The sequence below is a fragment of the Asterias amurensis genome, chromosome 18, assembly GCF_032118995.1.
Source record: "Asterias amurensis chromosome 18, ASM3211899v1".
Classification (NCBI taxonomy): domain Eukaryota; kingdom Metazoa; phylum Echinodermata; class Asteroidea; order Forcipulatida; family Asteriidae; genus Asterias; species Asterias amurensis.
In genome coordinates, this window is record NC_092665.1 from 4335430 (window position 1) to 4352893 (window position 17464).

A 17464-nucleotide genomic window follows, 5' to 3' on the forward strand; every position below is an offset into this window, starting at 1 on the left:
TGTAGTCCAAGTAGGCCGTCATTGGTGGATTTCAGTCAATAGAGGGCGACATGTAGGTATCCAGATTGTTTGGTTTAAGAACAGACAAACCATTATAAATTATACAAATCAGACGTTGATAATATTTACAAAAATGTTTATTTTGTTTAAAAAAAAGCCACTTTCAAAAATACAAAGAAGCCTGCAGAACAGAAAACGAGAACCCAGATTCAAAATGGGAATGGAAGCCTCATTTTAGTCTGGTGTCTGTTTGGTACTACTAAGTTAGTATGCATTATTACAGACTGCACACCAGGAATATGACTTGCAGGTGACAGTACAAAAAAAGGCAATGATCCCGACTCCATTGCCAGAAATTTCCACATGAACCTAAAATTATAAACTTGCCTTCATATGCATTTACTTTTGTGCTTCAACCAAAGCTTGTAATTATTCCTTAAAACAAATGCATCCCAACTTATGTTTATTAAAATAAAATAAATAGGGCTGTGCCACCAACATAACGTTAACAAAAAATAGAAAGTGAAATAGGAAAATTTAATTAACAAGTTGAACAAACATTCCCAACCCCATAATGACTAATGTGTCGAAACCTTAACAGTTTTGTCTGCAAAATCTCTCAACATTTACAAACTTTTCCTCGAGAGAAGTTTTTACATAATATGCTGTTTCAAATTCAGTATTAATTGAAGATATTTTCAGCTATGTCATGCATAATGCACAAATCATCTTGAAATTTGCGACTTGTTTTTACATGGCTCAAGCCTGAGGTTTTATCTTTGAGAGGGAATTGGGCAAGGGCAATTTTCATTTTGCAAAGGGCACTTCCATTGGAAAATCTTAAAGTCTATGGGAAACCTTAGTCATGTTAGTAGGGCACTAAGGCCAAGACCAGGGCAATGCAGGCCATGGCTTCTAGAAATGTAAGATAAAGTCAGCTTCTAGCTACCGGGCAACCTCGGTGGTCTAGTTGGTAAGACACTGCTCTAGAATTGCAAGGGTCGTGGGTTCGAATCCAACCCGAGTAACATGCCTGTGCTTTTTTCACAGGACTCCGGAAAGTGCCGAGTATACAGTGCTAACACACATCAGTGTATGGGTAAAAACCAAAATTAGTATTCTTTATCCCCGATGCAAATTTAACATCTATTAAAGTCAGCTTCATTACTTTTTTGAAAATGACCTTTTACTAATCATTGAAACTTGTTTTCGCACAGTGTTTCAAATAAAAGTTTACTACTTCCATAACTGCAGGGAAAATTGCTATCTATTGTTTCAATCAATTTCTTACCATAAAAAAAAGAAGAGTTCAGTGAGGCATTTTTTTACAAAAAAAAAAAATCAAATAAATTTGGTTTGTGATCAAGACTGAAGTTTTTAATTTAATAACAAAACAAAATTATTTTAGTAATTAATTACAGAAATTTAAAAGTTTGTGTACATCTATCTCCGCTTTTGTGTCTCAAAGACTGGCCAAGAACTGAGTACTGAAGGAAACATTTGTAAACATTTGCCAAAATTATTCCAAAATCCATACAAACGTGACTGCAGTTTATTTATTCTGTTTGACTGAGGACTGCACTAGTAAACTGATCGTGCTTTACATGGGATCAGGCATACCACCATAATCAGAGTCCAACAGATTAGGTGTTGAGTAACTGAATGGTGTTGGACTAAGGACTGCACAAGTAAACTGATCATGCTTTACATGGGATCAGGCATACCACCATAATCAGAGTCAGACAGCCCTGAATGGTGTTGGACTAAGGACTGCACAAGTAAACTGATTATGCTTTACATTGGATCATTCATACCACCATAATCAGAGTCCAACAGTTTGGGTGTTGAGTTACTGAATGGTGTTGGACTGAGGACTACACTAGTAAACTGATAATGCTTTACATGGGATCAGGCATACCACCTTGATCAGAGTCCGACAGATTAGGTGTTGAATTACTGAATGGTGTTGGACTAAGGACTGCACTAGTAAACTGATTATGCTTTACATGGGATCATACAGGCATGCCACCGTAATCAGAGTCCAACAGTTTGGGTGTTGAGTTACTGTATAGTGTTGGACTGAGGACTGCACTAGTAAACTGATTATGTTTTACATGGGATCAGGCATACCCCCATAATAGGTTGTTGAGTTACTGTATGGTGTTGGACTGAGAACTGCACTAGTAAACTGATTATGTTTCACATGGGATCAGGCACACCATCATAATCTGAGTCCAACAGTTTAGGTGTTGAGTTACTGAATGGTGTTGGATTTTGTTAGAATGAATAAGGATCCTAGTTTATCACTGATGGGAGTTAGGCTGTACTGCGGTTATAGATGGATATTATTAGAAGCGAAGATTAAAACCCATTGTCTTTGCTGAAGTTCCTTGTGATGCTAGCGTCAGTCGGAAACCTTCTTCAGTTGTTCCATCTTGTTCCTGCAAGATGGAAAATAATAAAAAATGTTTATCATGTTGTCATGTTTCCTGCTTTCAATAGTATACAAATATTGAGTGGTTTTTGGGGTTGAACAAAGAATTGACTAGAGTGGGATTCGAACCAACGACCTCCGGATTATCGTGCCGGCGCTCTACCAACTGAGCTATCTAGCCCTATATTGGCGGTGTCCCTATTTTGTCAATATCTTTGTTCGGGGTGCCAGTCAGAAGCCATACAACCGTTAACTGCCGTGTAGCCAGGGATCACACCCAAGTTACAATACAACCTGGGAAGCGGCAGCAAAGGGATCACCTTAAGGGGATGCGATATTGAGTTGCTCTGAGTGGAATGGGAGGAATATTATCGCATGGTAAAATTTGGACTGTTCCATTTCACGAGGCGAAGCCGAGTGAAATGGAACAGTGCAAATTTTATCGAGCGATAATATTCATTCCATTCCACGAATTAAAGCCACTCAATGTTTGTTTTATATAACCGACATATAGATCCTTGTCATTTGATGTATTTTAAAAGTATAACATTATGAAAAATCACACAAATTTCTAAAAACCAAAAATCAAATAGCGCCGCGTAGCGGCAACAATGCACAAATCGGATCACAACCTTTTGCACAGGTGCTCCTTTGTTTCAGCAGAGGCGCGGCGGTGCTGTACTGCTCAAAAACATTGGGAACAAGGATGATCCTAACTGTTGAATGGGAAATGCTATTCCCCATGGGCGAATAGGTCTTTTTTGATCGCCGGTTGCGGATGGGAGTAATAGTGAATGTCACGTGAAGTAAGTTCCACCAATCAATGATAATAATAATATAATAATAATAATAATAATAATAATAATAATAATAATAATAATAATAACATAATAATAATAATAAAGACATTTATAATGCGCAAAAACATATCCACCCAAGGGGTGAACAAGGCACTAGTTAGAAGAAGTTATTAAAAATGGCGTGTCATAAGTTGTGTTTTCAATTTTGTTTCAACATCCCAACATGTTTTGGCATGCAGTCAGTGATGTTATTTCAATCATGTCGTTTCACCGTTGATTTTGAGTGCAGTGTGAATACATCAACAGGTTCAGAGTTATTGTTCCATGACTTACCAGTTTAGCGTATTGAAGCCCGCCCTCTGGAGCCTTAGGGCTACGTTTCGTTGTACGAGCCATTTCACTCTTGGCCGGCCATGTTGGAAACATCGACTCGTCTATTGGAAGAGGTTTCTCTCTAAAGTAGGAATGATGTAAGGCGTCGTCTGCCGAGATACGACGCTCAGGATTGTAGGTTAAAAACCTGCCGCGAAAGAAATTAACAATTAGTTCACTGCCTTGCTTCCTGAACTTTCGTATCTTCATACAACATCAAAACTGAAAGGCACCAGTCTAAACAACCTCTGAGTACTTGTAGCTGCATGCCTTTAGACCTTAGTCATGGTGCAGCCATTTTGAATTTCTCCCATTGATATCAATGTTACCAAACCGAGGCTGGAAGAACAAACTAAACTGGTTCCTCTTTGCAAAATGATTTTTAGCATTCTTTATTGTTATTCGATACCAGCAACATGACCGAGATGGAGGCGGCATGATAATGGTCTATTATGTGACATTTTCTAGTCCAACTTTTAAATATCCTAGTCCAAACTGTAGTGTAAATGCCACTCTTTGTTTGTCAGTTTGTAAATCAAACTTCACTGCAGTAGTATGGCAAAGGTGGATAAAGACACTCAAAGCTTAGGGAGTGGGTTTGTTTTAACTGTATATCTCAAGTTAGCTTGTTTCCCTTTTAGTAATCAACGTTTAGTGTACAAATTATGCCTGCAGGAAGACAGGCTCCATGGTAAACATGTGATGTCATAGGTCACATGGTCTATTGAAGAGCGAGGGTTAGTCATGGTTGATTAAGATTTCTGTCATCTGTAGTGCAAAGTGCAAGAGAATTAAGACGGATGGTAATTTGAAAGCTACCTGTTCATGAGATCAAAGCCGGGGTCAGTGACGATCGTTCCGATGCGTTCTCGTAGATTGTTGTACGGATGTTCGGCGAACGTCATCTTCTTGACGGCTGGTAGCTCGTTATAACCAGTCCATATCTTCTCACTTGGTGTTCCCAACTCCTATAAGATCGAAAATGTGTTAAGCGCAACGATGAAATTAACCAAAATACTCAAAGGGTATGGGATTTGAGGCATTGCATGGTGAGGCATCAATGTATATTTGGTTTGTTGTAATTAACACCATAGAGTGGAGGATAGTTGAGGACTGAGGTCACCTGTAAGCAAGTAAAGCCGTTGGTCCCAGGTGTTGTGTAACGCACATAAAGAAAAGGGCTTCGCCCCGGTGTTCCGTGGCCGAGCGGTAAAGAGCACCAGATTCAAACTCTGGTGTTTCTGATCAGCAGAGTGTGAGTTCGAATCCCCAGCCATGACACTTGTGTCATTAAGCAAGACACATAACCATTGCTTCGTCCTTCGGATGGGACGTTAAGCCGTTGGTCCCATGTGTGTAAACGCATGTAAAAGAACCGCCCGGTTCATCCGGTGTTCCTGGTCCGATCAACAGCATATTGCGCCACAGCACCTTGTAAACCATTACATGGTGCTTAAGGATTAGGTCTTATGTTTTAAAATTCGCCCCACTCCTTGCAGTAATAATACCTGGCGCTTTGTATCCTTTGGCAAAAGGCGCGTTATAAATACGGTCATTATTATTATTGTTCCTGCTAAAAATGGTATTCTTGAAACAAGAAAAACATCTTATTTTAAGAAAAATCTTCTTGTGTCACTCCCTAGAAAATATTTTCTAGGGAGTGACACAAGAAGGTTTTCTCAAACTAAGATGTTTTTCATGTTTCAAGAAAACCATTTTTGAAACCTACTCCTTTTATAAAAGGAGTAGTTCTCATAATTCAAACGTAGTCCCACATACCTTGCAGGAAATACTGTATCTTAAAGCGCCTTGAGTATTACTGAGTGACGGATATGCGCTCTGTACAAGAAACCATTATTATCATTATCTATAATTACCTTAAAGATTCTGTTGAGTTGATCTACTTCAGAGCGTCCAGGGAATAATGGTTTCATTTTGATAAACTCAGCGAAGATGCAACCGACTGACCACATGTCTATTGGACATGAGTATTCCTTTAAAATCAATAATAAATATGCATTAGAACTAGTATTGATTATTTTAATTTGGTTCTATTCATTGTTAATATGTACAGGAATGTAATCCAAATCTATTGAAACTCATTTTGGAGCCTTTGTTTGAACCAAGAATTGACCGTAATCAATACTCCCTAGCTAGTACCTTTAAACCATGTTCTAACACTTCCACCCTTTGACCCATACTCACAGGCTTCTCAAATCTAGTACATGTATAATATGGTTCAACCCTTATACAGCATACATTTGCCTTGCTGAGTAACTCTGGAACTCTATATCACAATAGGTGTATAGTGCTTCAACGCTGACCCATACTCCCTAGCTTCTCAAATCTAGTATATGTTTCAACCCTCATACAGCATACATTTGCCTTGCTGAGTAACTCTGGAACTCTATATCACAATAGGTGTATAATGCTTCAACGCTGACCCATACTCCCTAGCTTCTCAAATCTAGTATATGGTTCAACCCTCATACAGCATATAATTGCCTTGCTGAGTAACTCTGGAACTCTATATCACAATAGGTGTATAGTGCTTCAACGCTGACCCATACTCCCTAGCTACTCAAAACTTATTCACATTATCTTACCTTTGTCCCACAGAGTAGCTCTGGGGAGCTCTGTACCGAAATGTAACAACACTAGGTGTATAATGCTTCAATGGTGACCCATACTCCCTAGCTTGTCATAAATTATTCACATTATCGTACCTTTATCCCAAGGAGTAACTCTGGAGCTCTATACCACAATGTCACAACAATAGGCGTATAATGCTTCAACGGTGACCCATACTCCCTAGCTAGACCAAAATCACCAATCTTAAGAACTCCTCGATGGCTGAGGAGTAGGTTGGATGTCTTAAGATCACGATGAAGGATCCAGTTGTCATGGAGATGATGCACACCACGTAGAAGCTGCAGCATCAGACACTTTGTCTCTCCTGTGAAGATGTTTAGATTAGAAAGTTTCAAAAATCAAACTGACTTCTTGGCACTCAGGCCAGCACTAACGCAAAGTTCAATTCCAACCCCAAGTTATCATGCAATTTTGTCCGCTCAACTCTCAAAGTACATAGTATACACTGCTTTAAATCATACATTACAGTTGGGTAAAACAGACGGATAGATTTTGTTGGATATAAATTGCCAGAGCAACGAATATTGTAAGACTTCCCAAAATCTGCTAACAGTAACATTCTGTAATCTTTGAGATGGCTTACCAATTGTAAGACTTCCCCAAATCTGCTAACAGTAACATTCTGTAAATCTTTGAGTGGGCTTACCAATTGTAAGACTTCCCAAAATCTGCTAAACAGTAACATTCTGTAAATCTTTGAGTTGGCTTACCAATTGTAAGACTTCCCAAAATCTGCTAAACAGTAACATTCTGTAAATCTTTGAGTTGGCTTACCAATTGTAAGACTTCCCAAAATCTGCTAAACAGTAACATTCTGTAAATCTTTGAGTTGGCTTACCAACTGTAAGACTTCCCCAAAATCTGCTTACAGTAAAATTCTGGCTTACCGATAGTGAAAGGTTGTTTCATTGTCTCCATAAGGCTCTTTAGATCATGTTCAACGTAATCCATGACGATGTAGATTTTATCCATATTACTTCCCACCACAATCTCCTGTGTTAACCAAAATAAGAACATACATATAAATTAATTCTTTTTGTGATTGAATTTTCTTGGTGCCCTCTTTTCATGATTTTGGCAGCACGGGATGTACTCCCTAGGAAGCTGAGATGGTTTAAAGTGTCTATGTAACTTTTGTAGGACAAAAAACACAATGTCCACAGATTTACACTAAACTTACACAGTTTGAAGATAATGTAGTAGAAAGCTTCCCTGAAAATATTATGTGCTGAGGTGCTGTAGTTTTTGGGAAATGAGTCAAACAACGTCATGAAAATAATTTTTGTCTCATGAGACAAAAATTATTTTAATCATTTACAAATGTATTTTCATGATTTTTTTTACCTCATTTCTCAAAGACTACAGCACCTCAGTAAGTAATATTTGAAGGGAAGCTTCCCACTATCATTATCTTCAAACCCTGTAAGTTTAATGTAAATCTACTGACATCTTTAAAGACACTGGACACTATTAGTAATTGTCATAACCATCCAGTCTTCTCACTTGGTGTATCTCAACATATGCACAAAATAACAAACCTGTGAAAATTTGAACTCAATTGGTCATCAAAGTTGCAAGATAATAATGGAAGAAAAAACACCCTTGTCACACAAAGTTGTGTGCTTGATTTTGGGACCTCAAATTCTAATTCTGAGGTTTCTAAATCAAGTTTGTGGAAAATTACTTCTTTCTCGAAAACTACGTTACTTCAGAGGGAGCCGTTTCTCACAATGTTTTATACTATCAACCTCTCCCCATTACTCGTTACCAAGAAAGGTTTTATGCTAATAAATATTTTGAGTAATTACGTGTCCACTGCCTTTAAGGAATTAAATAAACGGCCCAGTGACCAGGTAGCAATGTCCTTGAGGAAATAAGGAGAACTGAAGCATAGAAATGTCCATCCTCTGATTATAATAAAACATAATGCTGAATGCCGCTAAGTCTGTTCTAAAAACTACATCAATGACTGTGACCGACTTCAAATTTACGCCAAGATAAATGCGTCATATTTACCCTGACTGTTACGATGTTTGGATGTTGTGATTTTAATAAAGTGTTGACTTCTCTCAGCGATGTGATCGGAAAGCCTTCTTTTTCCTTCTCCATCTTCAATCTCTTCAAAGCGACGATTTGATCTTCAAATAAACGAAAAAGAAACGACTTCATCAAAACATAATATTTTTTTCTCCCTCTGGTAAGGGATACCTCTATGAGGAAACTGTTAATTAACGTTGGAACTTGACAGACAGAGATTCAGTTTTAAAATGAAATTGTATGAGTTTTTGTTGATATTTCTGGAGAAAACCTATGTTTTAAATATTTTTATGCTAGTCGCCTGACACACAAGGCCTGAAGGCCACTTCAAGGTGTGGGCTACAATTATTATTTTTCCAGAGGCCATTGCCACCTACTCCTAGGGCTGAAACAGGGTTACCCCTTTCACAGTCCATACGAATGTAGGCTTGGGTATCTTCAATTCGAAGCCTAGCCTGTCGAGCAGAAAGCACTACCTCCCCAATTTTATGTAGCAAGTGTCACGACCGGGATTCGAACCCACACCCTGCTGATCAAACACCAGTGCTTGAATCCGGTGCTCTTAACCGCTCGGCCATGACACTGCCACATTTTTCTTCAAGCAAGTTCGCCCCAAACAATGCTACAAGAAGAAAATTATTTAACATGAAAATAACTCAGGAGAGCTGGAGGCAGGAATTGATATTCCTCTTAAAGCCAATGGACCCTTTCGGTACAGAAAAAAGAAAAAAAATAAGTTCACAGATTTACAAATAACTTACAGGGTTTACAGAAGGTAGTGGTGAAAGACTTCTCTAGAAATATTATTCCATGAAATGCTTTACTTTTTGAGAAAACAGTAAAACAATATCAATTTTCTCCTGACTCCGATGACCGATTGAGCCTAAATTTCCACAGGTTCGTTATTTTATATAGAAGTTGTGATACACGTAGTGTGGGCGTTGGACAATACTGTTTACCAAAAGGGTCCAATGGCTTTAAAACAGTCCAGATTGTAGGATGGGGGGGTGGGGGAAAATATCCACCAGGCAAGGAGTTCCAAAGAGATGCAGTATGGTGGAATAAAACTGTTGGAATGACCTATAACAGAAACTGTCAAATATCCCAAAACACGATAAAGAAAAAATCACGACCAAACCTCAATGCTTTACCTGTTCTCTTTTCCTTTGCACGATAAACAACACCGTACGCTCCTTCCTCAATCTTATTCAAACAAACAAACTCTTCAACACTGCGGCAACCAGAGACAGCCGGGAAGTAGGGTGGTAACTTCTCTTTGAGCTCAATGGGAGATTGTGGCGGGGAGTCAGGGAGATAGTCCGGTTCAGCTGTGTGCTCTTCATCACCGCTTGGTGATGACGTCACATCAAACTTGGACTTCTGTACATCTGTGTAAGATTAATCGAACATTACAGAATTAGTTTTTGCTCACAAAACAGTTTCTGGCAGTGTAAGCACTTTATGTAATCCACCATACACATAAACTGACAAACCTGTAGAAGTTTGAGATCGATGGGCCATCTGGGTGGCAAGAAAATACTGTGGTTAACTACTTACAGAAATGTGGAGTATCGGGTGTCCAATTAAACATGACATTGATTTTATTATTTTATTAGTTTTATTAATACTTCTCTTCATTTACGACATTTCAGACAGAAATATTTCAAGGGATGTTTTCTACAGTCCACAGTACACAATCAGTTAGTATTCTGGCACCCAATGGCACCTAGAAGGTATGGTACTTTGTGGTAGTCTGCAGTACAAGTTTATAGAAGGGTTTGACAAGAAAGATAAAGGAACATGAATAATATTGTCTTAGTTATGGGCGTCTTACGTTGGTGCTGTGGGGATCTCTTATGATGCCCGTCTTCTGTCTTCACGTTTCTTGTGTCTATCTTTGCATCGTTGTCATGGTTACTCCGCTCACTCTCACTACTGCTTTTCTTACTGCCATTCTCTGTAGAATTTACAATTTTTATTAAAAAGATAAAACTTAAAAAAAAAAAGAATTGTATTATTATTAGTTTGGCTTCATCACTACATCAATCAAACTTACTGCCATTCTCTGTAGAATTTACAATTTTTATTAAAAAGATAAAACTTAAAAAAAAAAAGAATTGTATTATTATTAGTTTGGCTTCATCACTACATCAATCAAACTCAAACATTCTTCTTTATAGATGGAATTTTGCATTGGGGATAATGAATATTAATTTTGGTTTTACCTATACACAGGTGTGCCAGCACTGTATACTTATCACAGGCTTATTACTCTGGTGGGATTTGAACCCATGACTCTTATTCTCGAGCTGTGTTATACAAACTAGACCACCGAGATTGCCCGGTAGTTAGAGGCATCTAACAATTATTTCATCTATAACAGGTTTAATAAAGGCTTTCCAACATTCCATGATTAAATTTTGATTCTAAACTGATTTAGAATTACCGGACTCAGTTCCAGATTCTGATTCCGAATCAGATTCTTCCGATTCCGATGAGTCCTCTTCTTCTTCTTCGCTCGTCTGTCCCGTCTCTCCTTCCTCTTTTCCATCGTTCTTCTCTCCTTCCTCATCTTCATCTTCTTCATCGCTGTTCTCCTCTCCTTCTTCAGAGCTTGACTCCTCCTCAGATCCCGAGTCTTCCTTAGAGGAGTTGACGCCCGATCCAGGTCGGCTCTCTTCCCCAGACTCCTTCCCGGATCCTGACTCCGCGTCGCTCCCGCTCGACGATGAGTCCTCCTCCTCGCTGCTACTGCTACTCCCGTTGTCGGTCGCCATCTTGGTTGCCGTGGTAACCGACTCATCATGGTATTTGTCTTCTTTCTGGTTCCTCTCATAATGCTCTTCGTCAGTGTCGGATTTCTCCAACTGCCATGAATGTTGGGCTACATGAAGATGAGAAGAAAATGTTGGTTATACTTCAAACAAACGACGATCTTAAAGGAACACGTTGCCTTGGATCGGTCGAGTTGGTCTTTGAAAAGCGTTTGTAACCGTTTTTTATAAAATGCATATGGGTAGAAAGATGTTGTAAAAGTAGAATACAATGATCCACACAAACATGCCTCGAAATTGCGTGGTTTTCCTTTTACCTTGTCGACTAACACGTCGGCCATTTATGGGGGTCAAAATTTTGACTCCCATAAATGGCCGACCATGTTAGTTCGCACAGTAGAAGGAAAACCACGCAATTTCGAGGCAAACTTGTGTGGATCATTGTATTCTACTTTTAAAACATCTTTCCAACCATATGCATTTTATAAAAAACGGTTACAAACGCTTTTGTTTTGACCAACTCGTCCGATCCAAGGCAACGTGTTCCTTTAAATACAAGTGCTTGCATGACCACAGGTCTTACATGCAGACCCCCCCCCCTATGGTGACTTTTCTTACCATCTTGCTCTCTAAGTGGAGTTCGATCTCTAGTTGTCAGATCTATCTCTTCTTCATCTCGTCTGTCTTGTCTCTCATAATCACGACTTTCATATTTAGATTCTATCACAGAAGAAAACAAATATCTAATTGTCGAACAAATCTAACACATTACTTTCCCAACTAAATGTACATTTTAAGTAAAATATGGCAAAGAGGACGAATCCTCAACTATGGTAAAGTATCTTCAGACATGCAACTTTCTAACTGGAAAAGAACTTGAATATGGTGCACTAGATTGCTCGACCAACGCTCAACAAGTTAACTTACCTCCTTTATGTTTCCAATAGTCACCATCTTGCTTCCTTCCGCGGTCTCGCTCCCTTTCTCGCTGGCCCCTGTCCAAGTCTCCTCGACCCCTCTCTCCTCGTTTTGTCAAATCACGAACTCTTTCACGCTCGAGACGTTCCAATCTTTCCCTAATATCAATCAGTTGAATGGAAATGTTGCTCATGAGGGACTCAAATTTGGAAGAGTCTCAAAGGTCAAAAGAACCTTCCCGTAGACGACGCACGCAATCCAGTGGACCGTCAAAACAGTCTACTGAACTGTGACATTGTGTTGAACATATCAATCTCCTGCAGATTTATCTGAACTTGTTCACCATTATTCCCCTACTCAGACTTTACGATCATCTCAACAGTCAATGTTTTCAATTACAAGAGCTTCTTCCATTTTTTATGGCCACAAATCACGACCTTTTGGCAAAACGGAGTTGTGACCTTGTTGCATTGATAATATTGTATGTTTACAAGTGTGCAAAACATGAACCAATATTATTGTTAGAGTTATTGTTGAACGGTATGCAATAATAATAAAGTAAGGCAAGTGGTATTTATTTATTTAATTGGAGAAAGTTTGAGCGAAATACCTGTCTCGTCTGGATTGTTCCCGTTCAAACCGGTATCGATCAGAATCGCCGTGCCTCTCTTGATCTGACATTCGCACCGGATCACTGTATCGATTACCATCACCATGGCGACTGCCGTCATTGTGTCGTGATGAGTCTACGTATCTCCCAGAATCCCCGATGACTTCAACATGACGCGATTCAGAATGCCTCGCATTGTCTTGATACCGTGATTCAGAGTGCCGTATGGGATTGCGATCTCTGACCCCTGATGACCTTATTTCATCACGTCTGTGATCTTTGACCTGGCGACCTCGCTCATGACCTCTTTTCTCTTTTGAATCTTTGGAGTGTGAACGTTTATCTACCAATAGGAGGAAAGCAGTGTACAAGTAAAGACATTTTCTTGTAACGATTTTAATTTACAATCTAGCTAGTATTGCTCCTTCCCACTTTTGGTTTTTGGAAAAGCACAGTATAAATGCCTTTTATGATTATTGACAAGAACTCTCTCTAATCCCTTTGACCTATTGACCTTTGACCAACTTACGTCTCTTGTGTCTCTTATCATCTTTATCTCTTGTCTTGGAGTGTTTCTTACGATCCTCTTTGCCGTGTGAGTCCTTGGCTTTCCGTTTTCCGAGCTGAGGAGGTTGAATCTGGAGCATGTCATCCTCGTCCATTCTGAAACCAGAGTTTCAAATCAAGAAAGTTGTCATTCTCGGACTCGGTCGCGATCGACCGAGAATTGTCGTTCTCCTTAGAGAACGACAAAATTGCATCCCAGTAAGAAAGGTCTTTTGATGATGTGAAGTACATTAAACGTCCAACTCCATGAGCGTAATGGACAACTTTACAGTAGGCCTAATTGAATCATTAAAACTTTGCCTTTGAACCAAAATTCAAATTCAAATTTCAAAGTTGTAAACGAACGAAATTGAGGATCTGAAAGCACACAACTTCATGTGACAAGAGTGTTTTTTCTTTCTTTATTATCTTGCAACTTTTGTAGCATAGTCAGGTATGGGTTGGCTGTCTTGACAAGTGCACTTATAGTAGGAGGGTTAAGTGAGTACCTGTCATCTCCGGATGAGTTGTGGCGAGTTCTCTGAGGTGATGGATTGGAACTCATCTCTTGCTGTCCGTGAATCTCTCCTTCCTCCAAATGCTTCAATTTCACAGTTTCCTTCTTTTTGTCAGCCTTGTCCTGAGGTAAAGAAAAAGACCCCAAAAGATTTCTCAGGATACAACTGGAACTTCACACTTAATTTTAAAGCCATTGGACACTTTCGGAAGAGAAACAAAACTAAAAGTTCATAGATTAATTTACAGGGTTTACCGAAGGTAATGGTGACAAACATTTCTTGAAATATCATTCCATGAAATGCTTTACTTTTTGAGAAAACATTAAAAAAATTATCAATTCTCGATATAGAGAATTGTAGATTTATTTTAAACACATGTCGTGACACGACGAAACATGCGGAAATAAGGGTAGGTTTTCCCGTTATTTTTTCCCAACTCCAAAGACCGATTGAGCCTAAATTTCCACAAGTTAGTTATTTTTTATATAAGTTGTGATACACAAACATCACAGATTTACATAAAACTTACACGGTTTGATGATGATGATAGTAGAAAACATACCATGAAATATTTCTGTCTGAAAACCTATGGCCATTGGGTGGACTGAGGGTTACGATTACAACTAATTATAACTAATTTACTGGCTGTCAACAGTGCTTAAACAGCCTTGCCACATAATACATGCAAGGCATACACACGCGTAAGAGATGTTAAATTTGCATCTGGGATAAAGAATATTAATTTTGGTTTTTACCCATACATGTACACTGATGTGTGTTAGCACTGTATTCTCAGACTCAGACACTTCATCAAACTTTTTCAATCCCATGTTGTTCGGCATATGATATAGGATGAACAAATTTGATAGAGTGCAGGCCTGATGTTTCACGGAGGCAACGAAGGCGATTGCCTCTGTTCCCCCCTGGTCATTGCCTTGGTGCCCTTGAAATGCTCCAGTAGGAATGTGCAACTTCGATGGGACGTAAAGCCGTTGGTCCCATGTGTTGTGTAACGCATGTAAAAGAACCCAGTGCACTTATCAGAAAGAGAAGGGGTTCACCCCGATGTTCCTGGCTGTGGCTGCTTAATGCGCCGTAGCACCCTGTAAACCCTTATAAGGTGCTAACTAATTGGGTCTCAAAATTCATCACTGCAATAACCTTTCTTTCTGAAAGTTTGTATATATACTCAGTGCCTTGAGTACCTTGTTTGGTAGGTACGTGCACTATATAAGACTTCAATATTATTATTATTAATTTCCTCATAGGGGTGCCCTTTACCAAGGAGAAAATGCCTTGGTGCCCTTGCCCTGTCAAAAACAGGCATGGAATGGCAGTTTGTAATTGAACTCATTCCCTCTCTACCTGTTTTCTTTCTTCTCGTTCTTTCCTGAGGCGTTTTTCTTCTAAGATTTCATCCAATGATTTCACGTGCCAGGAATCTTTATCATCCTCTTTTCGTCTCTTCTTGTGATGAAGGTCGTCGTCTTTGCTCTTACTGTCTGAGCTTGACATTCTATCAGAAGACACTGGATGCGTAGGTCAGCTCGTTTGACTGCTACATAAGGGGTGGGGGGGGGGGAGACAAACATAATCAGTTGATTGTTGAGTAAATAAAACCTGATCTTTCCCTTAAAGGGTATGGTTACATTTTGTAGGACACAAAACAAGAGGTCCGCAGATTTACATTAAACTCACACAGTTTGAAGATGATGGTAGAAAGCTTCCCTGAAAATATCAATTACTGAGGTGCTGTAGTTTTAGAGAAATGAGTAAAACAACGTAAAGCGTATTTTCATGACATTGTTTTACTCAAAAACTACAGCACCTCTGCAAGTAATATTTTAAGGGTAGTTTTCTACTATCATTATCTTCAAACGGTGTAAGTTTAAAATCTGTGGACATTGTGTTTTGTATCCTACAAAAAGTACGTAAGCCAGACCCTTTAAAGATAACACTTACACTTGCAGTTAAAGTAACTGCAACAAAAGATGACACTCTGGATGCGTACGTCAGCTTGGTGGACTGCAACTTAAGGAGTGGAGACAAACTTAATGTAATCAGTTGGTTATTAAGTAAATGAAATGTAATCTAATGTGTACATCAGCTTTTGTCCTTCCTCAATTGTCGCTGGTCGACAGCTATTTAAATGAAATTAGGACCTATAAATATAGTCACAATTTGTTTGTTGGGAATTTTCTGTTGGGAAATAATTTTGTTTGGCAACAATGGAATATTGATTGTTTCGTCAGGGCTGGAATTTAATCTAATTTTAGATTTTTTCCCAAGGGCACATACATCTCTAATGACCATGGACTCGGAGCCTGCCACCCTGATATGTAGAATCAGAAGTGTTTAGTGTAGAAGTGTACTCATCAAGTTGATGATGATGGGTACTTGACTTGAAGGGACACCAATTAGTCAGACTCAGAGACTTGCTCCACTTGTCTGGCCACGGGGCCAACTGTAAGGATTCAGAGAGTTGGCTACCCACAAAGCAAGACCACCAGCATGCATCAGGGAATGCAACAAACAAAGAAAATAAGCTACAGGTATATAGGATTTGAGGCATTGCATGGTGGGGTATCAATATATATTGGTTTGCGGTAACACCATGTGTGTATATCTACTTGCCAGGTACATACTACATACTACATACTATGCACTCTTATTTTAGAACTATATGATGTTCGTTCCTCTATCGTCTCCACGAACCTCATTATATACATGTAGTTCTACCTAAGATGTCAAGTGTGTGTTATAATCTAGGCTGGCTGAATACCTTGAAAAAATGAAGGGAGTTTCAATCAAAAGTTGATTGGATATAAAAGCGTTTCACCATAGCTTCGTCCTACTCCTAGAATTAGAACTATTATTTTTAATGAGGTTTGTTTCGCTATCGTCTCCTCGTCGTGGAGACAATGATAGCGGAAACCTCATTCAATGATAATAATGATATCACGTTCTAGGTCCTAGTTAGTAGGAGTAGCTTCAGCCCCGATGAATGTCTGTGAGAAGATTAGTTTGTGACACTAGTGTCTGTATTAGTCACACATGGAAATAAATAATGTGATACCCATTTTTTAAAATCATTATAGTATCTAATTTACCTCAATGAGATAGGCCTATCCCTTTTTGTAAAAATAAGTTAAAAAGTGGTGGCGCCACACGGAAACTTATCCAACCAATTCGGTTTTTTTTAAATCAAATAAATACAAACAACCCTCTCTAACTTTGTTATTACCATTAACAAGACCGTTTTCTCACCTTATAATGAAAGAATCGGATACGTCTATGTACCTCCAGCCTCACTAAACTACCGACAATTGAGATCAGATCTCTTGATTATCACCTAAAACATGCATTTTGGTTACAACCGTAAATTAGTGGTCGTTTCAGCATCGTTTGTGCATTGATTGTAGGCATTGATTTTCGGGACCGTTCACGTTGAAGAGCCCCCTCAACGTCAACATCTGCTTATCTTTATTTTTCTAGCTTATTGGCAGTTGCATGTCACTATTTATTTTTTGCAGAGTGCTTTTTATCTATAAATTTCTTTAACTTAAAAAACGGGATAATTTAAGATTGCTTGTTTTTAATGTTTAAGTTTGTTGTTGAAATTTCTCTTTCTTATTCACATGATTATGGGCATTTTTATAATCCTGAAAGACAAAATGTAGCAAGTTTTGTTCAGTGAAAATAACATCAACTTAAAACAGCCGTTGAAACATTTTATTATAGAACCAGTCTAATTTATATCGTTTAAAAATCAAATAACAAGTGCAGGAAACCAGACAACATTT

General features: G+C 38.7%; 2 protein-coding genes and 1 non-coding gene across 4 annotated transcripts in view; all 3 read right to left on the reverse strand.

The window, feature by feature from the left end:
• The window catches only part of LOC139950732 (uncharacterized), a 157915-nt gene that overhangs the window by 115078 nt on the left and 25373 nt on the right, over positions 1–17464 (reverse strand). The window lies entirely within an intron of this gene.
• Positions 120–17091, reverse strand: LOC139950729 (uncharacterized). Of its 2 annotated transcripts, none has more exons than XM_071949521.1 (17): positions 16929–17091; positions 15027–15216; positions 13653–13783; positions 13127–13260; positions 12598–12940; positions 11997–12145; positions 11688–11789; positions 10742–11179; positions 10130–10252; positions 9447–9683; positions 8275–8396; positions 7146–7251; positions 6333–6562; positions 5484–5600; positions 4426–4574; positions 3568–3754; positions 120–2441 (listed from the first exon to the last, which is right to left on the reverse strand). In XM_071949521.1, the coding sequence occupies exons 2-17, from the start codon at positions 15174–15176 to the stop codon at positions 2349–2351; spliced, it is 2811 nt and encodes a 936-aa protein (XP_071805622.1). In that variant the 5' UTR covers positions 15177–15216; positions 16929–17091; the 3' UTR covers positions 120–2348. The 2 variants fall into 2 exon arrangements, with proteins under 2 accessions (XP_071805622.1, XP_071805621.1); XM_071949520.1 differs by having other exon boundaries at positions 15027–15219.
• Trnai-gau (transfer RNA isoleucine (anticodon GAU)) lies at positions 2543–2615 on the reverse strand. Its single transcript has one exon. It is a non-coding gene; the product is annotated as a tRNA-Ile (tRNA).